We start from the raw sequence: 23,904 nt of genomic DNA, 5'->3' as shown, positions 1-23,904 counted from the left end.
AGACACATACACACAGACACAAGGACACACACACAGGCACCCCTCCACACGCAGGGACAGAGAGACACACAGACAGGCAGACACACACAGACACACACACACACAGAGAGGCAGACGCAGCCAGATTGGCAGCCAGCCCCCCGCCCCCGCCTCCTTCCCCCAGTAAGCGAGTGTGGGCGGTCAGACGGGCTCGGGGGGGGCGGGGCCCGGCCCTCCCTATAGAAGCGGGGGTCTGGGGGCGGGGGGGGGGGGGGACAGAGGGACAGACAGAGGGACAGGCCGAGTCCCCGCCATGGACCCTCCGGCCGCCGCCTCCTCCCCGATGCTGGCCCCCCTGGAGCTGGGCGACGACCCGCCCCCCGACAAGCCCACCCCAGCCCCCAAGGCCAAGGACCCCAACACCTACAAAGTGCTGTCCCTGGTAAGCCCCCCCCCAATCCCCCACGGAAAAGCAGCGTGGCCCAGTAGGAAGAGCAGACTGTGAGCCCACCGTTGGGTGGGGACTGCCTCTATATGTTGCCAATTTGTACTTCCCAAGCGCTTACTACAGTGCTCTGCACACAGTGAGCGCTCAATAAATACGATTGATGATGATGATGATTTGGAGCCGGAGCCCATGGGGTCAAATCCCGGCTCTGCCAACTGGCAGCCCTGGGACTTTACGCAAGTCAATCAGTCGATCGTATTTATTGAGCGCTTACTGTGTGCAGAGCACTGGGCTAAGCGCTTGGGAAGGACGAGTTGGCAACACATAGAGGCGGCCCCTACCCACCAGTGGGCTCACGGTCTAGAAGTCACTTCTCTGGGCCTCAGTTCCCTCACCTGTAAAATGAGGATTAAGACTGGGAGCCCCCCGTGGGACAACCTGATCACCTTGTAACCTCCCCAGCGCTTAGAACGGTGCTTGGCACATAGTAAGCGCTTAATAAATGCCATCATCATTATTATTAGGATGTCTGCTGGGTGACCTGGGGCGACTCGCTTCACCTCTCTGGGTCACAGTTCCCTCCTCTGTACAATGGGGATGGAGACTCTGAGCCCCACGCGGGACAACCTGATCACGTCCCCAGCGCTTAGAACGGTGCTTTGCACATAGTAAGCGCTTAATAAATGCTATTATTATTATTATTATTATTATTATGTCTGCTGGGTGACTGGGGCGACTTGCTTCACCTCTCTGGGCCACAGTTCCCTCCTCTGTACAATGGGGATGGAGACTCTGAGCCCCACGCGGGACAACCCGATCACCTCCCCAGCGCTTAGAACGGTGCTTTGCACATAGTAAGCGCTTAATAAATGCTATTATTATTATTATTATTATTATTATTATTATGTCTGCTGGGTGACTGGGGCAACTTGCTTCACCTCTCTGGGCCACAGTTCCCTCCTCTGTACAATGGGGATGGAGACTCTGAGCCCCACGCGGGACAACCTGATCACCTTGTAACCTCCCCAGCGCTTAGAGCAGTGCTTTGCACATACTAAGCGCTTAATAAATGCCATTATTATCATCGTTATTATTATGATGTCTGCTGGGTGACCTGGGGCGACTCGCTTCACCTCTCTGGGTCACAGTTCCCTCCTCTGTGCAATGGGGATGGAGACTCTGAGCCCCACGTGGGACAACCTGATCGCCTTGTATCCACCCCCATCTCTTAGAACAGTGTTTGGCACAGAGGAAGCGCTTAACAAATACCAGAATTATATCGTTATCCCCCCCGGGAGGGCGCACGGGTTGGGGTGGGGGGAAGAATTGGAGCCCACGGATTCATTCATTCAGTCGTATTTCTTGAGCGCTTACTGTGTGCAGAACAATGTTCATTCATTCAATCGTATTTATTGAGCGCTTACTATGTGCAGAACAATGTTCATTCATTCAGTCGTATTTATTGAGCACGTACTGTGTGCAAAACACTGTTCATTCATTCAATTCTATTTATTGAGCACTTAAAGTGGGCAAAACACTGTTCATTCCATTCTATTGAGCGCTTACTGTGGGCAAAACACTGTTCATTCCATTCTATTTATTGAGCGCTTACTGTGGGCAGAACACTGTTCATTCATTCAATCCTATTTAATGAGCACTTCCTGTGGTAGAGCACTGTTCATTCATCCAATCCTATTTAATGAGCGCTTACTGTGGGCAGAACACTGTTCATTCATTCAATCCTATTTAATGAGCGCTTTCTGTGGTAGAGCACTGTTCATTCATTCAATCCTATTTAATGAGCGCTTCCTGTGGTAGAGCACTGTTCATTCATTCAATCCTATTTAATGAGCGCTTCCTGTGGGCAGAGCACTGTTCGTTCATTTAGTCATATTTGTTGAGCGCTTACCGTGTGCGGCGTACTGTTCATTCACTCAATCGTATTTAATTATAATAATAATGATGGCATTTGTTAAGTGCTTACTATGTGCGAAGCACTGTTCTAAGCGCTGGGGGGGGGATACGAGGTGATCAGGTTGTCCCACGTGGGGCTCACAGTCTTAATCCCCATTTTACAAATGAGGGAACTGAGGCTCAGAGAAGTGAAGTGACTTACCCAAAGTCACCCAGCTGACAAGTGGCGGAGCTGGGATCAGAGCCCATGACCTCCGACTCCCAAGCCCTGGCTCTTTCCACTGATCCACGCTGCTTCTCGAGCTCTTTATTGAGCACTTACTGTGTGTGGAGCACTGTTCAACATTCAATCGTATTTATTGAGAGCTTACTGTGTGCAGAGCACTGTTTGTTCATTAAGTCGTATTTATTGAGCGCTTACTGTGTGCAGAGCACTGTTTGTTCATTCAGTCGTATTTATTGAGCCCTTACTGTGCAGAGCACTGGACTACGCACTTGGAAAGTACAATTCAGCAACGGAGACAATCCCTACCTGACAATGGGCTCACAGTCTACAAGGGGGGAGACAGACAACAAAACAAAACAAGTAGACAGGCATCAATACCATCAAAATAGATAAATAGAATTATAGATATATATACACATCATGAATAAAACAGAGTAATAAATATGTACAGATATGCACAAGCCCTGTGGGGCAGGGAAGGGGGTAGAGCAGAGGGAGGGAGTAGGGACGATGGGGGGGGATCAGAGGAAAAGGGGGGGCTCAGTCTGGGAAGGCCTCCTGGAGGAGGTGAGCTCTCAGTAGGGCTTTAAAGAGGGGATAAGAGCTAGTTTGGCTGTACCAAGTGCTTGTGGAAAGACCAATGCAGCAATAAAGGAGATTAATCACCGCTTGGACAGTACAGTTTGGCAACATATAAAGACAATCCCTACCCAACAACGAGCTCACAGTCTAGAAGGAGGGAGACAGACAACAAAACCTAACAAGAATACAGTCCTTGGGGAAGGAGAAGACCCACCAAAACCTCTTCTTGTCCTCTCTCTGCCTCTACACCATCTTCGGTGACCTCGGGACTGGCCCGGGGTCTGGGGGAGCTTAGAGGGGGCTTAGAAGGGGTGGGGGTCACGGCAAGAACAACAGCAGAGGGGCGAAGGGCCCTCTGCCCTGCTATTGCCAGTGGGCAAAGGTGATCAGATAAGTGGTATCTGTCAGACAAGGCTACTGCTTCTTCCAGGATCCATTCGGTCATTCAGTCGTTTTGGTTGAGCGCTTACTGTGTGCAGAGCACTGTATCAGGAGCTGTAATTCTATCATTTATTTATATTGATGCTGTCAATGCCTGTTCACTTGTTTAGATGTCTGTCTGCCCTCTTCTAGACTATGAGCCCGGTGTGGGCAGGGATTGTCTGTCTTTGTTGCTGAATTGTACTTTCCATGTGCTTAGTACAGTGCTCTGCACCCAACAAGCACTCAATTAATAGGATTGAATGAATGAATGAAAGTTCCATACAGCAATATAAAGAAACAATCTCTGCCCACAACGGTCTAGAGGGTCTATCAACATGCCCTCCCACACAGCAAGGACAAAGGCAGAGATGCGAAGGGCCCTTGTTCTTCCACGCGAGCGTGCAAAATTTATTGGGGAAGGGGGGAATCTGTCAGGCAAGGCAATCGCTTCTTTCAACATTTGGAGGGATCTAGTTGTGTCAGAATAGCGTCCTAGCTGGAGGATGGAGGTGGAGGATAGATTTGAAGTGGCCCTGATTTAAAAGCAAAGGCACTTTTTTAGAAGATTTGAGAGGGAGCGATGGAGGTCTCTAGAAAAACACAGGTGCCACCCCCGTGGGGTTGTGTTTAAAAGGTTCTCAACAACTGGGCACCAACGGGTACAAAGCGGGATTGTTACAGATAATGGAAACACTTTCCCAATCTGCTAATCTGCTTTTCCTGTGCTCTTCAGTGAACCTAGGCCATGCAAGGGTAACCACTGAATCGTGCTAAGTAACTGAAAGCTAATTTTGAGGGTGCAGATGTGCATGCACACCTTAAGGGAATACCAAGGACAGATCCATAATACATTCTGGTCCATAATACATTCTGGTGGATGTCCTTGCTGAAATGTTAATACACATCTAAAAACATAATGGCGTATATCCTAAAATCTATACTTTCTTCACTAAATTATATAGTTCAGCCACTTTTTCTCTTACCTATCTGTGGGTGTGATGTAATGCTCAAGGCCCTATAGCTTCAGATGTTGGGAAGAATTGGTGCAAAATTCTTGTAAGTTTTTCTTTGAGGGTGAGGGCATGGGAGGGGCGGGGAGGAAGAGTTTTCATTGAATGTGAGTTCACATTTAGATTGCAGGGAGTTCACATTTAGATTGCAGGGTGCATGTATGCAAACCATCTTCTATTCAGGCATGCACAGCAGCAAAAATTTTAAATTGTGTTTACAGTGAATTTTGATCTCTGGCCTCTTTGTCAGTTTTTCTCCTGAATTAAACTTGAATTCCTGATTGTGGGATCCATTACATAGAAAGCCTCTAATTCTACCCTAAAGTGAGATTATCTATTTTGAAGACGTCTTGTTCCAAAGTGAACATTTATAAATGCTCCTAATTTCCTATCCTCTGCTCACTCATGCCAGTCATTATATAAGACATTCCTTAGTTGCCCAATCACTTGCAGCCCGAGAACTAATGGCTGATTTACAAAGTTAGCCACTTGTAAACAAAGTTGTATGACTCTGGTCCCACTTACAAAGTTAATGTGTTGCCATTCTTTGATGAGGTAATTTTTAGATCTTGGTTTAAATAGCACTCTGGGGAAGTTTCTCCATCAGTCTGGAAGGCTTACATAGTAAGATTTCTTTTGTTTGGAGAAACTTCAGGTTGTCATGGAAAGCAGTGAAAAAAGCAATTTCCTTAAACTTAGAAATCTGGGTGATTTCTCTTAGAAAGAGAACTCTACAGATTATCTGTCTTGTCCATGGAAGTATGGTGACTAGCTGAAGGGTTAAAATAAATTCCCAACGACTATCCAACTGGTGAAATTTGAAGACAGTTACTAAGAACTTTGGAAAAAGCTACAAATATAGGATAACCTTTTCCAAGAATGGACTCTTGTTACCCAACTGACTTCCCAAACCAAATAAAGTGCAGACTGGGGAATGGAGTTTAGATAATGAGTGCCCAATTAGACATCATTTCTTACAAGATGTGTGACTGGGTGAATTTCTATGTATTTTGGTATCTCTGGTATTGTTAGGAATAACATGCTTTTTTGTGTATGTGTGTGTGTGGAGAGAGAGATAGAGATAGAGAGAGAGAGAGAGAGAGAGAGAGAGAGAGAGAGAGAGAGAGGAAACACTTGATTTAACCTGATATTCTCTTCTAAAAATATATTTCCTGGCATTTGGGTGGGAAAAGAGAGGTAAGCAGGGCAGAGTATCTACCTTTTCTTGGCTTCTTTACAGTTAAGTCCGGCAGCAGAATCTGGACCTTGGCCCAGGCACTGGTTAAATGTTAAACTGGTTGAACCGGAGATGCTATTGGTTGGTAGAGTGTTTTAACTGAAAACTAATTATAAAAGAATCCTTTAGCTGATATTTATTCTCCAAGATGCCATCTTGGCAATTTCTTGGTCCTAAACTCAATTGCAATAGCAAAATTAAAGCCCTCAATGTACTTGCCAATGAAAAAAAAATCATGGACTAACATTGTTTCTCTGTAATTCTTTTTAATAAGTTTAAATATGGTTTCCTTTTCTCTTGAGAGTCTTTTGGCTTCTCTAAATTAGAATAACAGATGAATCCTGTTTATAATGCCCTTGTGAGAGCAGTTTACTGTAAGACTTTAGGAAAGCAGACCACGATAAAAAGAAATGAATTGTTTGTGTTTACAGGGTTTTTAACGTTCTTTCAGTTAAGTAATTAGTCATTGTTAAATGATTGGCCACACACCCTGATACCCTTGGACATATGATTTGGGCTTTGTTTCCCAAGCATTTAAAATGGAGGGATGGCATCTTCTCACTTTGGGGAAAGAAAGGACACTATAATTTAGTGTCTTGGGCTAACTCAATTCTGAATCAGTGTCCAGTGCCACTCTCCTTTATTCCCCCTAGATTAGCTGTGGCAGCTATATCTCCCACTCCAAAAGTGGCAACCACAACTCTGCTGTCTCCAGTCCACCAGTGACCACATCAGTCGTGGACTAACTCTGGCCTGGCTCCCTGTGAAGCCTCTTGCTGCTCATCGCTTGGAGTAAAGCCAGGCGGCACCTGGGCTTAGCTCAGCTGTGGCGAAGTACGCTTCCACTTTGCCGCCCATTCAGGCTGCTCGTGGACTCCATTGGTGGTCTAGACAGTTGGGGGAAATCCAAAGAGGCCTCTCAGGTTTTAGACCTTATTCTCCCATTCAGTATGTGTCTCTGTTGTTCCAACATCACCTCTCTTACTTTTCACTTCAGCAGCCTTTTTAGTATGTAATTTTTACATTTAAGAAGGCTGGAGTTATCCACCTCTGTTCCTTCCTTTCAAATAGCACTAATAATAATAATAATCATGGTACTAAAGTGTTATGTGCCAAGCACCGTTCTAAACACTGGGGAAGATACAAGTTAATCAGGTTGGACAAAGTCCTTGTCCCATTTTACAGATGAGGTAACTCATGACAGAGAAATTAAGGGACTCGCCCAAGGTCACACAGCAGATAAGTGGCTGAGCCAGGATTAGAACCCATGACCTTCTGACACTCAGGCCCGTGCTCTATACAGTAAGCCACGCTGCTTCACAGTGCACTACATGGGGCCCAACCACTTGGCCGTCCACCCCAGTGGTGAGAGTCACCTCTAGTTTTCATCATCATCATCATCAATCGTATTTATTGAGCGCTTACTATGTGCAGAGCACTGTACTAAGCGCTTGGGAAGTACAAATTGGCAACATATAGAGACAGTCCCTACCCAACAGTGGGCTCACAGTCTAAAAGGGGGAGACAGAGAACAAAACAAAACATACTAACAAAATAAAATAAATAGGATAGATAGGATAGTTTTCTCTCTATTAACCTATTAAGGACATCTCTTCCAAGAATTCCTGAACTTACAGATATCTTAAGCCTGCAAGACTTCCAGTAGGAACAAATTCCATAAATCTAACTCTCAGTGGAAAGAGCATGGGCTTGGGAGCCAGAGGTCATGGGTTCTAATCCCAGCTCTGCCACATGTCTGCTGTGTAACCTTGGGCAAGTCACTTAATTTCTCTGAGCCTCAGTTACCTCATCTGTAAAATGAGGATTAAGACTGTGAGCCCCATTGGGACAACCTGATTACCTTGTATCCCCCCAGTGCTTAGAACAGTGCTTTGCACATAGTAAGCGCTTAACAAATGGCATTATTATTATTACCTTCTGTGTGAAGGAGCATTTTCTGGTGGCTTTTTTCTTTGGCTTACTGTTGTCCCTTGGATGGGGAGTAGGCTAGCATTAGGTGGGACACAATTAAATCTCAAGCAGGTATAGACCTATGCAGTCATCTCACAGATTGCAGCCACCTTCCTACCTTAAAAGATAAGAGGGTTATTTTGGAAGGGATCCTTTACAGCAGAGGTGTTGTTGCATATTACCTCCTGGACTGTGGACTTCTTGTAATACAGGACCTGGAAGTCTGCTTGTGTTCACAGCTGGATTGGGATCACCAGTCTAGGGGGTTGTAGAAGAGTACCGCCTTCTTGGCAGCAAAGATGGCTAATATTCATTTGATTATTTCTGTTGTCATGCCAGGTACGTGTGTTGATCTTTCGGGACATCCAGTGTCTGAGGCTGTAAATTTAATTTCTTGTGCCTTATGGTATTGGAGAAAATTAACCAGTTCCAGGCAATGGTCTTAATTTCTTCCTGAGGTCTTGTCACTTTTTGAGTTACTCTTCTCAAGTTTTTTTTTTTTTTAATCTAGCATCTTTCCTCCAGAGAAGAGTAATTTTCAGATATAGCAAACAGTTCATTCATTCATTCAATTGTATTTATTGAGCGCTTACTGTGTGCAGAGCACTGTACTAAGCGCTTGGGAAGTACAAGTTGGCAACATATAGAGATGGTCCCTACCCAACAGCGAGCTCACGGTCTAGAAGGGGGAGACAGACAACAAAACAAAACATGTGGACAAGTGTCAAGTTGTCAGAACAAATAGAATTAAAGCTAAATGCACATCATTAACAAAATAAATAGAATAGTAAGTGTGTACAAGTAAAATAAATAGAGTAATAAATATGTACAAACATATATACAGGTGCTCTTGGGAGGGGAAGGAGGTTGGGGGGATGGGGAGGAGGAGAGGAAAAAGGAGGCTCAGTCTGGGAAGGCCTCTTGGAGGAGGTGAGCTCTCAGTAGGGCTTTGAAGGGAGGAAGAGAGCTAGCTTGGCAGATGTTCCGTTGTTCCAGATGAATAGACTAGTCTGCCAGAATTTTCTGCCTCTAAGACTTCTCCAATTTGTCATTATCACCTGTGAGGTGGATCCGCTATCTGGGCTGGGTACAGTTTAGGCAGCCGCAGGAGTCTACCTATGCTCTAATTTTTCCCAAGACTGGTTCTTCTTCCTTTTGCTTTGTTTTGCCTGTTCTGCTTCAAAGTCATTACTGTAGTTCTCCTCGATAGCCCCAGCTTCTCCAGGGCTATCTGATATCCCTGGAACTGTCTTTTTCTTTCCTGCTCACCCACTAAAACAACACATGTTGCTGTTTTAAGTCTCACTTCAAGAAAAACTTCTTGGGCAAAACCCAATCCCTCCATCCATAACAAGAGGTAACCACCCCCTGGTTAAGTGAGGAATGGAACGGGTATGTCTCTGCTTGATTCTCCCTTCCGTAGCTGACACTTGGTAGAGTACTGGAAAGTCTCCAGGTGCAATCCCGAGAGGGTTCAAGTTGCTTACAATCAAATAAAAGCTAACCCTTCATCATCAAAGTCCACCTTTTCAATCTTTTTAGTTCTAGAATTGTGGTGATTACTATGAGGTCTTTTTTATTAAACAGTGGAACATGTTTCTCAATTCCCACATCCCTAATTTCCCCATGAAGATGTCTTAGCTGTTTTCATTAGCTGCAGGGCACACCTTTTTGATCAAATGTGAGGACTGTTGACCTGAGAAAAAAGTTAAGGAAAAATCACCCAAACAAATCATGCACAATCTTCTTCTATCTTTTTTTTTTCCCCTCCCCACCCAACTCTGACTTAAGTTGGCAAGTAATGTAGTGTGTGTTTTTCATTTGATTTGTTTTGTTTTTCCTTAAGGCAGGGTTGTTGCAACAAGAAGCGTGATGCAACACACTTTCAGGAAAGTTCAAGCTGTCCTACCTTTTAGGAGCTGGAGTGCAGTACCTCGATAAAGTCAGAAAGTGGATAGGTCATATATTGTTGCTGATTCAGGGGACTCTGTCCCCTCTCTCCAGTTGCATGTAATGTAGAAGAGAAGGTAGCTTGGTCTAGTGGATAGAACACAGACCTAGGAGACAGAAGGATCTGCGTTCTAATCCCTGCTCCACCACTTGTCTGCTGTGTGGCCTTGCGCAAGTCACTTAACTTCTCTGAGCCTCAGTTAACTTATCTGTAAAAGGGAGATTAAGACTATGATCCCCTTGAGGGGATTTATTTATTTTACTTGTACATATCTATTCTATTTATTTTATTTTGTTAGTATGTTTGGTTTTGTTCTTTGTCTCCCCCTTTTAGACTGTGAGCCCACTGTTGGGTAGGGACTGTCTCTATACGTTGCCAACTTGTACTTCCCAAGCACTTAGTACAGTGCTCTGCGCACAGTAAGCACTCAATAAATATGATTGATTGATTGATTTGAGGGGCAGGGACTGTGTCCAACCCAACTTGCTTGTATCCACCACAGCACTTAGTACAGTGCCTGGCACATACTAAGCACTTAATGAATACTATTATTATCATTATTACTATTATTAAGCCAGGTCCTCGGACTCCCAGGCCTGGGCTCTTTGCACTAGGTCAGACTGCTTCCCTATATTTAGTAATTGAAATAATCGAATATACCATTAAATAAACCTACATATGTATTGAGACAGGGAGAGATAGAAGTACAAATGTGCTAGGGATGACAAATGGGATTTATTGAACATCAGATTCTGGGAATTAAATAAGCAAGGATTGTTGGAAGAAGTGGGATTACAGGAGGGCTGTGGTCTGCCATATCTATCAATCAATCATATCTAGTAGGACAGGGATGAGACTGGTTTCCAACTATGGCAATAGTTTCAGAGATATATAGATTCTGAATAGATTCAGAGATAAAGGTCTGACTCAGAAATGGCATTTTCATGATGATCTTATTTGGGGAAAGAGGGAGTTCCAAACTGGGACTAAGTCACTCATCTACAAATTTATCCAAGTCCTTTGTGGCATCCACAAATTCCTGTGGTACTGTATTCCCTATTTTTATCACCTGATAGATCTTCCTCCTATACACCAAATCTCAGACTGTTTTAGTTCAGTCTGTCTGCCTGTTGGGAGTGAGGAACCAGGACTAGATATCTGGCACTAAACAGAACAAGTTTTATTTATAACGCTAATGGTGAGCTATAGACTCTCAAAACAGTTGTGAATTTGAGGAGATGTGTTTGGAGAAGATTTGGCAATGTTGATGACGGGGAAAGAATGGAGCATCATATCATACCAGAGTGAGCCTTATTCTCTGTAGACAAAGCCATCAAATTTTGTTTATCTTGAACTTTTTTTACAAGCAAAAAATCTGGAAGTGGCCCATCACCATTAATAGTCTTTAACCATTCAGTTTAGAACCAGTTAGAGCAACTAGAAGAGTAATATTAACAGCGACTTCATTATCAGTTTTAGTTGTGGGAGAGAGGAACAGCACATATTTTTGCAGTTTCCTTATAATACACTGTTAATTTGAACTGTTTCATTTTAACGTTCCAACAAAAATTCTATCGCTTTATTCTCACAACCAATTTTGGTGACTGGAAAACCCGAACAGCACCTTCTCTAAAAAGTTTTCAGGCATTTGTGGTATCTAAGGAGCAAATGAAGATTCAATAAGCTTTTCTTTCGAACCTTATGAATTAGGGGGAGCAGAGACTACTGGGATAGTACCTTCTGCTTTACTGATTTGACTGCTAAAAGTGTCAATTGTCTTTGACAAAAACTTTGCAATCTCAGTACTGGCATTCCCTAGACCCCATTGCCACATTCACGTGATCAGAAGACACTGGGTTCTGTCTCCCTGATCCACAAATGGGACAATAATAAGGTTCTTTCATTTGTATTTATTGAGCGCTTACAGTGTGCAAAGCACTGTACTAAGCGCTTAGGAGAGTACAGAATAACAATAAACAGACACATTCCCTGCCCACAACAAGCAGGTTGAGGTTCAGCTCACAATTTATGAGAACACAGGCAAGGCACGGTCCGATGGGCAGGCTGAAAAAATCACACAGAATTTGCATGCCTTAATGGGGCTAACTGTAGCTAAGATTTGGAATCCATGCTCCTCATGTAATTTGGCACAATAGAATGGAAATGCTAGGCTCAGCCTGAACAAGTAATATTTTTGTCCTAATAATAATGGTGACATTTGTTATAGGTTTACTAAGTGCCCAGCACTGTATTACGCACTGGGGTAGTAATAAGATAGATACAGTCCCTGCTCCTCATTGGCCTCATAGTCTAAATGGGAAGAACAGGTATTGAATTCCCATTTTACAGATGAGGAAATCGAGAGAGAGAAGTTAGGTGACTTGCCTAAGGTCACACAGCAGGCAAGTGGCAGAGCTAGAATTAGAACGAAGGTCCTCTGACTGCCAGGCCTGTGCTCTTTCCACTAGGCCACACTGCTTCTCATGAAGCCTCTAGCCTATGCAGAGAAGCAGCGTGGCGTAGTGGAAAGAGCATGGGTTTGGGAGTCAGAGGATGTGGGTTCTAATCCTGGCTCTGCCACTTGTTTGCTGTGTGACTTTGAGCAAGCCGCTTAACTTCTCTGTGCCTCAGTTACCTTATCTGTAAAATGGGGATTAAGACTGTGAGCCCCAAGTGGGACAACCTGATTATCTTGTATCTACCCCAGTGCTTAGAATAGTGCTTGGCACATAGTAAGTGCTTAACAAATACCATAATTATTATCAATTATAATAATAATATATAATATAATATATAATAATAATAATAATTGATAATAATTTATGCAAACCTCTGCTCACTGACCCGGAAGTCTGGCTGAAGCCAGTTACTTTCTGGGAGTCCTGGTGGCTCCAGCACCATTTCTGCCCCAGTCTTGAAGTTGCCTCCCTTCAGGTCTCCCCATTGCCCCTACCTTGGCTTGAATCTTGAAAAAAATTTTTTTTTTTTAACCCATAGACCCAAATGACCAGCAGTTGGACTGAGGAAATGGGCATCTCTTGGGGAAACTGTAGCCTGGATTATCTGCAAACACAAATTAAAAGCTCTTATTGCCTTGAATTTTAAAATGGCAAATAGGATGAACGTTCAAAGACTTATTTTCATATGCTGGGAATTCCATATTCAGAACTAACTTGGATTCTGCCATAACTGTATAACAATGCTTAATATTTTAAAAAGTCTATGCGGCAAAAAAAATCCCTTTTGGTTTAACAAAGCATTTGGAAAGTACCTAGCCTAGATTTCCAAAGTGTGTTTTTGTCTGCTTGTCCTTTTTTTCCCCAAAGCACCAGTCTTGAAGAGATCTATCTCTTATTCTGTCTCTCCAAGATCTTTCCACAAGTATTATCATTTGAAGAAAAACCCTTGTGAGATTGTATAGCCTTATATTGGATCCCCATTCTCCTGCCTAGTGTTGGACATTGCAACACTTGTGCAACCGTTGGGGGGTAAAACTTGCTGAATGTGTATGAGAATGGTGAAGATACCAGAATACTTAAAGTGAGAAATAGCTGTTAAATTCAGAGCATGAGAAAACTTTATGCTTGTGAAATGAAGGATGCAGTTGTTTCTGTAATACTAAACTTTATTTTAGTAAATACTGATAGGATTTAACAGTACGAAATATTTAATCGGTCAGTCAGTGACATTTGTTGAATGCTTACTGTGTGCAGAGCACTATACTTAAGCACTTGGGAGAGTACAGTATAACAATATAGCAGACCCATTCCCTGCTCACAACAAGTTTACAGTGTAAAAGGGGGAGACCAGTGTTATTTTAAATAAATAAATTACAGATATGTACAGAAGTGCTGTGGGGCTGGGAGGGGAGGATGAATGAAGGGAGCAATCAGGGCAATGCTGGAGGAAGAGGGAGAAGAGGAAAAGAGGGCTTAGTAAGGGAAGGCCTCTTGGAGGAGATGTGCTTTCAATAAGGCTTTGAAGTGGGGAGAGTAATTGTCTGTCAGATTTGAAGAGGGAGGGCATTTCAGTCCAGAGGCAGGATGTGGGTGAGATAGATGAGATTGAGGTACGGAGAGAAGGTTAACAGTTGAGGAGCGAAGAGAGTGAGTGGGCTGAGTTGTAGTAGGAGAGTAACAAAGTGAGGTTGGAGGGGTCAAGGTGCTTCAGTGCTGTAAAGCCAGTGGTGAGGAGAGTCTGTCTGATGCAGAGGTGGATGGGCCACCACTGGATGTTCTTGAGGAGAGAGAAACATGGCCTGAACCTTTTTGTAGAAGAGTGATTCAAGCAGCAGAGTGAAGTATAGATTGGAGTGGGGAAGAGTTAGCTAGGTCAGAGGTCATCAAGAAGGCTGATACAGTAATCAAGGAGGGATAGGTTAAGTGATTGAATTGACATGGTAGCAGTTTAGATGGAGAGGAAAGAGTGGATTTTAACAATATTGTGAAGGTCAAACTGGCAGGATTTAGTGATGTATTGAATATGTTAGTTGAAAGAGAGAGTGGTGCGCTGTATAGTGAATGGGAATTTCAGGGGGAGGACAGGGTTTGGTTGGGAAGATAAGGAGTTCTGTTTTAGACATGTTATGTTTGAGGTGATGGGAGGACATCCAAGCAGAGATAGCTTGAAGGCAGGAGGAAATGCGAGACTGCAGAGAGGGAGAGAGGTCAGGGCTGGAGATATTGATTTGGGTATCATCTTCAGGGTGGTAGTTGCAGCCATGGGAGTGAATGAGTTCCCCAAGGCAGTGGATGTAGATGGAGAATAGAAGGAGACCCAGAACTGTACCTTGAATGACATCCATAGTTAGGGGGTGAGAGGCAGAGGAGGAGCCTGGGAACTGAGAATGAGCGGCTTGAGAGATAAGAGAACCAGGAGAGGACAGTGACTATGAAGCAGAGGTTGGATAATGTTTCAAGAGGACGGGGGTGGTCAACATGTCTGAAGCAGCTGAGAGGTCGAGGAGGATTAAGATGGAGTAGAGGCCATTGGGTTTGGGTTTGCAGTTAGATAAATATTGGAGTTGTGTGTTTACCTTTTTCTTTGCCACAAGTATAAGTATTTGGGAGAGGCACTCTATTCCTTCTCCCTCTTTCCCTCTATCTCCCTCTCCTGTGTTCCCTCTGTTTCTCTTTTTTTTCCAAATTTGAAATGGGTAGGGTTCCTAGGGGATTTTTGTTGCATAAAAGTTGAGCTAAGAATGTTATGGGGACATTATTTCAACTGGCAAGATGGGTGCAGGAAGGAGGGGGTTGGTATGGGAAGACGAAATCAATATTCAGCTGTTCTTTTCCATTAAGGATCTTAAAAAAATGTGGGCAATACTAAAGTTTGCCTCTGGATCATTAAAGGACTGATACTATAAATTAGTTACCTTTTAAGTTTGGGAAAGGGATTAATGGGTAAATTTGTGCTGTGAGTATTCCTGGAAACAAGGCTGTAAGTTAATTAAATACTAATAGATTTCTCTTTTTTAATAGGTGCTGTCAGTCTGCATGCTAACAACGATCCTTGGGTGTATATTTGGATTGAAGCCAAGTTGTTCCAGAGAAGGTAATTATAATTGCATAACAATCAATTGATGGTATTTATTAAGTCCTTACTATGTGCAGAACACTGTTGTAAGCACTTTGGAGAGTACAGTACTGCAGAATTAGCAATGTAGGAAGGTTTGAATAGGACTCTGAAGTTCAGCAACTTCCCACAAATGCATTTTCTAGAGTAGAGGAACTTCCATGACACCAAGTTCTTTTTGGCTTTGCCATCGGTAATCTTATCCATCTCTTTCTGCACAGCAAACTCCATATGTTTGGAGAATGAGGTAAAGAATTAGCAAAAGTTACCTAAAACTTTTTCCTGAGGGAGCCCACTTCATCCTCGTAGCATGATTAAACCATCTGCTAGAGGATATTCCTCTGACTTTTATTTGCTCATTGGAACTTACTCTAATCAAATGTTGCTTTTGAATTTTGGAATATTAATATTTAAACAGTGAAGCACTGGAACATATTTAAGGCTTTTCTGGGTATTCCTTTTGCATGAATTCTTCACCTTGAATTCATCGGGTGGTAGAATAACAAAGATTGAACATGGAATCTTTTTTTTTTTTTTTACATGTAAACAGTCAATTAATGGTATTTATTGAGTGTTCATCATGTTCAGAACACTGTACTAAGCTCTTGGGAGAGTATAATACACAGAATTGTGAGTTTGCCATAAGCAAATACATTAACTATTTACACATGACTTTTTTTTACCGCCCCCGCCCCCCTTCTTCAATCTTATCTAGCTGATGCTTTGTTCTTTAACCATAAAAGTCCACATTTCTGATCCCCAAAGATGAAAATTCACTGTGTTCTGCTGCTGTGGGGATAGACCACTGGGAAATCCCCAAATATTCTTTGCTGCAACCAACCAGCCACAGACAGTGCCCTAAACAAGGGCACACTGTGCGAAATAAGCCTTTGGGACTAGACTCTCAGACAGCCAGCCTCTCCCACCTGACATGGCCCAGACAGCTTCTGTCAGACTATCTCAGGTTTTGTAACTTTATTTTATTTATTTATTTTTTTAATTTTGGGAGCCCAGTTCAAGATGGACTGGCTTAACCCAAGTTATCAGGAGCATGGGATCCCCCCTCACCTTCTACAAGGATACATTTGTATAGGCCTTGGCCACATTTTCCAGAACTTCCTGCAAACTCAAACTATGTTCGTGTCCCCCAGAAGCTAAACACTTCTCCCAGGTTACTCTGGGACTTTGCTATAACATCGTCTCTGGGGTCCATGTCTGGGAACTTTGTTATGGAGAGGGGGAGGAGAAAGTTCATGTTCAAAACAAGGTCGCTTGAAATGTCAGCGGTGATGGCTTTGACCACCTGCTCCACAAGTTGCACAGAATTTATGGGAGCAGAGGGGAAGAACACTACAGAGCCAGTGGCTGGCTGAGGGGTTATTGACAAGTATCCCTGCCCTCTCCCTCCACCTTCCCCTTTTCCCCAGCCCTGCACCACAAGGGGAAAATTGGGTTTCATCTCCTGGTTCTGTGTGGGAAGTCCTGTGGCCGAGGAATGCTTCTAAACAAACCCACACTACAAGGCTTCATCCTCTAGTGACCATATGTTAGCACAATCTCAGATAAGGACCACAATCTTTCCATCTGTCTTCCTCATAGAATAAATACCTGGAGGCATGTAGTAGTAAAATGTCTTTCTGCCAAAGAGCCAACAGGAGCAAAACTCTGAAGAAATGGGTCAGACTTTCAGCATCAGTTTCCTCTAGACTATAAGCTTGTTGTGGGCAGGGAACATGTTTACCAACTCTATTGTATTGTACTCTCCCAAGAACTTAGTAAAATGTTGTTCACACAGTAAGCGCTCAATAAACATGATTGATAAACTGATCACTCGGTTGTGAATATGCTATTGACAAACTCCAGTCTATTTAAGGTACCATAAGCCTCTACCTTAGAACCATTTCCAGGGTTAGGCTCTTTAAGACCTGGGCCTGAACTCTCTGGCTCCCAATCTGATTTGGACATATTGGTGTTCAGTTGAGCAAGTTGTTTGCACCCACTGTCTCAAGTTCCTCTCCTCCAGTTCTCTCCTTGACCCCCTGCAATCTGGCTTCCATCCCCTTCACTCCACAGAAACTATCCTCTCATATGTAACAGATGATCACCATCTTGCCAAATCCAATGGCCTCTACTCCATCCTAATCCTCCTCAATCTCTCAGCTGCCTTCAACACTGTTGACCATCCCCCTCTCCTTGGAAACATTATCCAACCTAGGCTTCACTGTCACTCTCCTCTCCTGGTTCTCCTCCTTTCTCTCTGACTGTTCTTTCTCGGTCTCTTTCACAGGCTCCTCCTCTGCCTCCCACCCCCTAACTGTGGGTGTCCCTCAAGATTCAGTTTTGGGTCCCCTTCTCTTCTTCAGCTATACCTATTTCCTTGGAGAGCTCATTAGCTCACATGGCTTCAGCTACCACCTCTATGTGGGAGATACCTAAATCAACATCTACAGCGCTGATATCTCTCCCTCTCTGCAGTCTTGCATTTCCTGCTGCCTTCAAGACCTCTCTATTTGGGTGTCCTTCCATCATCTCAAACTTAACATGTATAAAACAGGACTTTTTATCTTCCCATCAAAATCCTCACCGTGACTTTTCCATCACTGTAGATGGCACCATCATCCTTCCTGCCTCAGAGCCCATTGTTTGGGTAGAGACTGTCTCTATCTGTTGCTGAATTGTACTTTCCAAGTGCTTAGTACAGTGCTCTGCACACAGTAAGTGCTCAATAAGTACGATTGACTGAATGAATGAACAAGCCTATAACCTTGGCGTTATATTTGATTCCTCCCTTTTATTCAACCCACATATTTCATCCATTACTAAATCCTGAAGGTGTGACCCTCACAGCATCACTAAAATCCACCCTTTCCTTTCCATCCAAACTGCTACCACATTACTCTAATCACTTATCCTATCCCGTCTTGATTATTGTATCAGCCTCCTTGCTGACCTCCCAGCCTCTTGTCTCTCTCCACTCCAGTCCACACTTCAATCTGCTGCCCAGATCATTTTCCTACAAAGAGTTCAGGCCATGCGTCCCCAGTCCTCAAGAGTTTCCATGGTTACCCATCCACTTTTACATCAAATAGAAACTACTTACATTGACTTTAAAGCAGTTAATCACATTGCCCCCTCCTACCTCACCTTGCTACTTTCCTAATACAACCCAGCCCGCAAACTTCACTCTTCTAATGCTAACCTCCTTGCTGTCCCTCGATCTCTTCTATTTCGCCACCGACCTCTTGCCATATCCTGCCTCTGTCCTGAAACTCCCTCCCTCCTCATACGACAGACAATTACTCTCCCCCAACCTTCAAAGCCTTATTGAAGGCGCATCACCTCCAAAAGGCCTTCCCTGACTAAGCCCTCTTCATTTTCCTTAACTCCCTTCTGCATCACCCTGCTTTGCTCCCTTTATTCATCCCCCCTCCCAGCCCCACAGAACTTACGAACATATCTGTAATTTATTTACTTATATTAATGTCTGTCTCCTCCTCTAGGCTGCGAGTTCTCTGTGAGTAGAGAATGTGTCTTTTATATTGATATATTGTACTCTCTCAAGAGCTTAGTACAGTGCTCTGCACACTGTAAGCACTCAGTAAATACAATTGATTGGCAGTAATGATTAGCAAGTGATATTGAATGCCTTTCTTGCTATTTCAGTCAAAACTTGCAAAGGTCGCTGTTTCGAGAGGACATTTGGAAACTGTCGCTGTGATGCTGCCTGTGTTGAACTTGGAAACTGCTGTTTGGATTATCAGGAAACCTGTATAGAACCAGGTAAAACCCAGAAAGTAGTTGAGAAGAATGTTGAAAGAGATAATGGAAGTAGAAAGCCTGAAGAGGTGATTTGGGACTAATATGTGAACTTGGAGTTTTATTGAGGAAATGAATGGGTACCTTCTTTCTCTCTCTCTGTTTCTCTCTTTCTCTCTCTTACTCTCCCCCCGCCACCCCAAACCTATTTTCTCTACTGCCTTCATGTCTGATCCAGAGAGCCAGAGAGGCAGGATGAAGGGATAAGCAGCATGGCCTAGTAGATAGCCTGGGAGTCAGAAGGACTTGGGTTCTAATCCAGCTCTGCCAATTGTCTGCTGTGTGGCCCTGAGCAGGGCACTTCACTTCTCTGGGCCTCAGTTTGCCTCATCTGTAAAATGGGGATTCAGAATCTGAGTACCATGTGAGACATGGATGGTGTCCAACATGATTACTTCTCTCTATCCCATTACGTAATATGGTGCCTGGAACTGGGTAAGTCCTTTTCAAATGCCATTTAAAATAAAGGTAGTGGCTGCTGCAGTGTTCAGAGCCTCCTGAATCCCAGCTGCCATGACCATCCCCCCATCCCTGCCAGCATCCCCCTACACCTGTCTACATGTTTTGTTTTGTTGTCTGTCTCCCCCTTCTAGACTGTGAGCCCGTTGTTGGGTAGGGACCATGTCTATATGTTACCAACTTGTACTTCCCAAATGCTTAGTACAGTGCTCGGCATGCAGTAAGTGCTCAATAAATACGATTGAATGAATGGTGACTCCAGAGAGCAGCATAACCTAGGGAAAGAGCACAGGCCTGGAAGTCAGAGGCTCTGAGTTCTAATTCTGGCTCTGCCACTCTTTTGCTGCGTGACCTTGGGCAAGTCACTTCACTTCTGTGAACTTCAGTTTTATTATCTGCAAAACAGGGGCTCAGTACCTGTTCTTCCGCCTACTTATTTTGTGATCCCCACGTGGGTCCCGATTACCTCATAACTACTCCAGCACTTAGTTTAGTGCTTGGCATATAGTAAGTACTTAATAAATACCTCAGCTATTATTATTACTTTTGAAAGGTGGTTCTGGACTGGAAAATCATTTAAAGAAAGTGAACTCAAATTTGATTTTGTTTTTTACCCTGGATTAAAAACACCAATAATTGCCCAGGTTTGTTTTATGACTCCAGTGGAAAAAGAGTGTACATGTTGGAGTAAATACACAGTTAGTAATTATATATTTTTTAAAAAAACCTACAGTCTGATGCTTTGGCATATATGTCTGGACCCCATCTCTGTTTTGTTTGACCCAAAAGAAATCTTACAATATTTACCTGAGAATTTAACTGAGTCAAAGTGTGTTACTTAACGTTATACCTGGGAGACTGCAATGCAAACCTTTGCTTTTTAAAAGGCTGCCTAGTGTGTTTTCCCTTTCCTTATCTTTTTACAAAAAGATTGTTCTGGAGCTTTTTAACTAATGAGTTTTCTCTGCTATCCACCAGGAATGTTTGTGATTCATTTGAAAAACAAAACTATGTTTCCTCAAGGCTAGTGTTTTGGTCATTCAGATATCAGTCAAATAAGCTTATCTATAAACTTCAAACATTGGGCAGAGCCAGGGAGGAGAGAGTGTGTCCCCCTGGGGTTAGGGAGAGCTAGTGGTTGGCCGTACCAGTCTCTTTTTATTTGAAGCTGATCTGCTTATCTTTTGCTAACTCATAAGGAGATCTCCTGGCCAGTAGACTTATACCAGCCTCTGGTCAGTCAACACATCACTCAGGTAGGTTTTACGCTATGCTTGAAGACCAAAGTTGGACCATTAAGTGAAATCGAGGAGGATCATTCTTGAGAGGGTCGTATTCGGGATGGGTGACATGCTGGAAGGAGTGAGTGGGTAGGAATCCTATTGAGATCCTTGACCTTTTTTTTTTTTTAATCTTTCAGAGTATGTGTGGAATTGCAGTAAATTTCGATGTGGTGAGAAGAGGCTGCCTAAAAGTCACTGCTCTTGTACTGATGACTGCCAGGAGAAGGGCGATTGCTGTATCAACTACAATTCCGTCTGTCGAGGTAAAATCTCCTCAGGCGAATCCTGCCACAGGCTGCTACCCTCATGTATGTTCGAAAATGTATGCAAACTTAGGGATAATGTAAGTGGAGATATAGCTATGTCTTCTCTCACCGCTGGATACTCTTCAATGCAGTCAGTCAGTCTTATTTACGGAGCACTTACTGTGTTCTAAACACTATAGTAAGCGCTTGGGCGAATATAACAACACAGCAGATACATTTTCTGCCTACAATAAGCTTATGTGGCCTAATGGATAGAGCATGGGTCCTGGGAGTCAAAATGACCGGGGTTCTAATCCTGGCTCCTCCACTTCCCTGTTGTGTGAACTTGGACAAGTCACTTAACTTCTCTGGGCCTCAAGTACCTCATCAGTAAAATGGGGATTAAGACTGTGAGCCTTATATGGGACAGACTGTGTCTGACTCAATTATCTTGTATGCTTGCCAGTGCTTAGTACAGTGCTTGGCACATAGTAAGCGCTTAACAAATAATAATAATGTAGGTATTTGTTAAGCACTCACTATGTGCCAAGCACTGTTCCACTATTATTATTAATAATAATAATATATCTGAGGCCCTGCCAAACCATGTCCTGGCCAAACCCCTCCAGTTTACGTAAGGGTGAGGCGTTCAGGGAATGTGTTTACTGTTGTACTGTACTCTCCTAAGTGCTTAGTACTGTGCTCTGCACACAGAAGCACTCAATAAATATGATTGAATGAAGGAATTGGGAATAACGAGAAGAGGTGTGTGGATGAAATGTTTTTTTTTTTTCAGGGAACCCCACACTCCACCTGAGGACTGAAGCGCTTAGAACAGTGCTTTGCACATAGTAAGCACTTAATAAATGCCATAAAAAAGTGGCAGGAGTGGGATTGAGGGTGGTCTTCAGGCCACTGTCTTATCCTTTATCTTGTAAATGAACCATAAGTTTCTTGGGTTTCAGTCTGTTTCCAGGAGACTCCCCTCCTGCCCCCACAATACTGTAATCTTTCTCCCTTGAACACAGGTTTACTTTTTTTCTTTTCTCAGGAGAGAAAAGTTGGGTGGAAGAAGACTGTGAGGCCATTAATGAACCTCAGTGTCCAGCTGGGTAAGGTGAAACTCTATTTTCTCTCAAGATGTCTCCTTTTCTCTCATACTTAGTGAATAGTAAGAGCTCAAGTACCTTCTCTTTCCCTCTTGTTTGTCATGTTGAGAGTTTTTTTTTTTCAGGAGATATGTAATAGCTTAGAGAAGATTGTTTAAATTGTAATAGTATTTTAAGCAAAATCTTTCCCAAAAGGCAAATACTGTTGAATCACTAACTTTTGAAAGTTGCGTGGCCAACGTATTGTTTATGTACTCTTTAGTCCTGTTGGCCCCTTTTAAACAAATAACTGTGGTTCAAGGAGTACAAGAGATGTAAAGGGTGAGGGGGATAGGGATAGTGCTGCTCAATAAAGCAGCAGTGTGGCCTAATGAAAAGAGCATTCAACTGCAAGTCAGGGGACCTGAGTTCTAATTCCAACACCATTGCTTTCTTTGTGACCTTGAGCAAGTCAGTGTCCAAGTTTCCTCATCTGTAAAATGGAGATTAAATACCTGTTCTTCTTCTCCTTCATACTGTGAGTTCCATGAGCGACAGGGACTGTCTTATAGGTCATTAATTTGTATCTACCACTGTGCTTAGCACAGAATAAGCAACTTAACATGCCACAATTCCTCTCTGTCTCAAATGGCCTCTCAACTCCTTTCTGCCAAATTATGTTCTGCTTGTTACAAAACTCTGCTCTTGCCCACATTTTCAGCTTTCATTCATGTAGCCAACCAATCACTGTATGGCAAGAGTGTTTTCTTTGTGTAATATCTGTTTCTCTCCTATCTTTTTGTCTTGACAAGAGAAGCTTTGCCACCCCATTTTCAGTAAAAATGCTCACAGTGATTAGTATAGTGTTCTGCCCAAAGAAAGTATTCACCAGGCATTTGTTAAAAGGCACAGCATGTAGACGTGATTTTGTTTTAGCTCCAAGATCGTAAGAAGAAAAGAAATTGACGGTATCTCTCCATGTTTTCTTTTCCTTTCCATGTAATGGAGTGCTCTCTTTAAGACAAGAAAAGAAATGTTTCTTTTCCTCACCCTTGGCTTCAAAGCTCTCCATCACCTCGTCCCCTCCTACCTCACCTCCCTTCTCTCCTTCTACAGCCCAGCCTGCACCCTCCGCTCCTCTGCCACTAATCGCCTCACTGTGCCTCGTTCCCGCCGTCGACCCCCCGGCCCACATCATCCTCCAGGCCTGGAATGCCCTCCCTCCACACATCTGCCAAGCTAGCTCTCTTCCTCCCTTCAAAGCCCTACTGAGAGCTCACCTCCTCCAGGAGGCCTTCCCAGACTTAGTCCCCCATTCCTCTCCCCTTTCTCCCCCTCCCCACCCCCCCACCTTACCTCCTTCCCTTCCCCACAGCACCTGTATATATGTATATATGTTTGTACATATTTATTACTCTATCTATTTTACTTGTACATATCTATTCTATTTATTTTATTTTGTTAATATGTTTGGTTTTGTTCTCTGCCTCCCCCTTCTAGACTGTGAGCCCACTGTTGGGTAGGGACTGTCTCTATATGTTGCCAACTTGTACTTCCCAAGCGCTTAGTACAGTGCTCTGCACACAGTAAGTGCTCAATAAATACAATTGAATGAATCAATGAAATGTAGATGAGACAGTCTTGGAGGTCAAAAGGGAAAGCCACAAGAAGAGAGAATATATTGCTTAGGAACATGCA

General features: G+C 43.4%; 1 protein-coding gene across 1 annotated transcript in view; it reads left to right on the top strand.

The window, feature by feature from the left end:
- The first annotated feature begins 274 nt into the window (after positions 1-274).
- Positions 275-23,904, top strand: part of ENPP1 (ectonucleotide pyrophosphatase/phosphodiesterase 1) — an 80,560-nt gene continuing 56,930 nt past the window's right edge. The window contains exons 1-5 of the mRNA XM_038760683.1: positions 275-421; positions 15,222-15,294; positions 18,979-19,095; positions 21,011-21,136; positions 22,170-22,230. Of these exons, the coding sequence (XP_038616611.1) occupies positions 293-421; positions 15,222-15,294; positions 18,979-19,095; positions 21,011-21,136; positions 22,170-22,230 (506 nt within the window). The 5' untranslated portion in view covers positions 275-292. The remainder of the gene's footprint in view (positions 422-15,221; positions 15,295-18,978; positions 19,096-21,010; positions 21,137-22,169; positions 22,231-23,904) is intronic.

The sequence above is a fragment of the Tachyglossus aculeatus genome, chromosome 2 (genome assembly GCF_015852505.1).
Source record: "Tachyglossus aculeatus isolate mTacAcu1 chromosome 2, mTacAcu1.pri, whole genome shotgun sequence".
NCBI lineage: Eukaryota > Metazoa > Chordata > Mammalia > Monotremata > Tachyglossidae > Tachyglossus > Tachyglossus aculeatus.
Note: the sequence above shows the minus strand (reverse complement) of the source record. Positions and strands in the feature narration are given on the sequence as shown.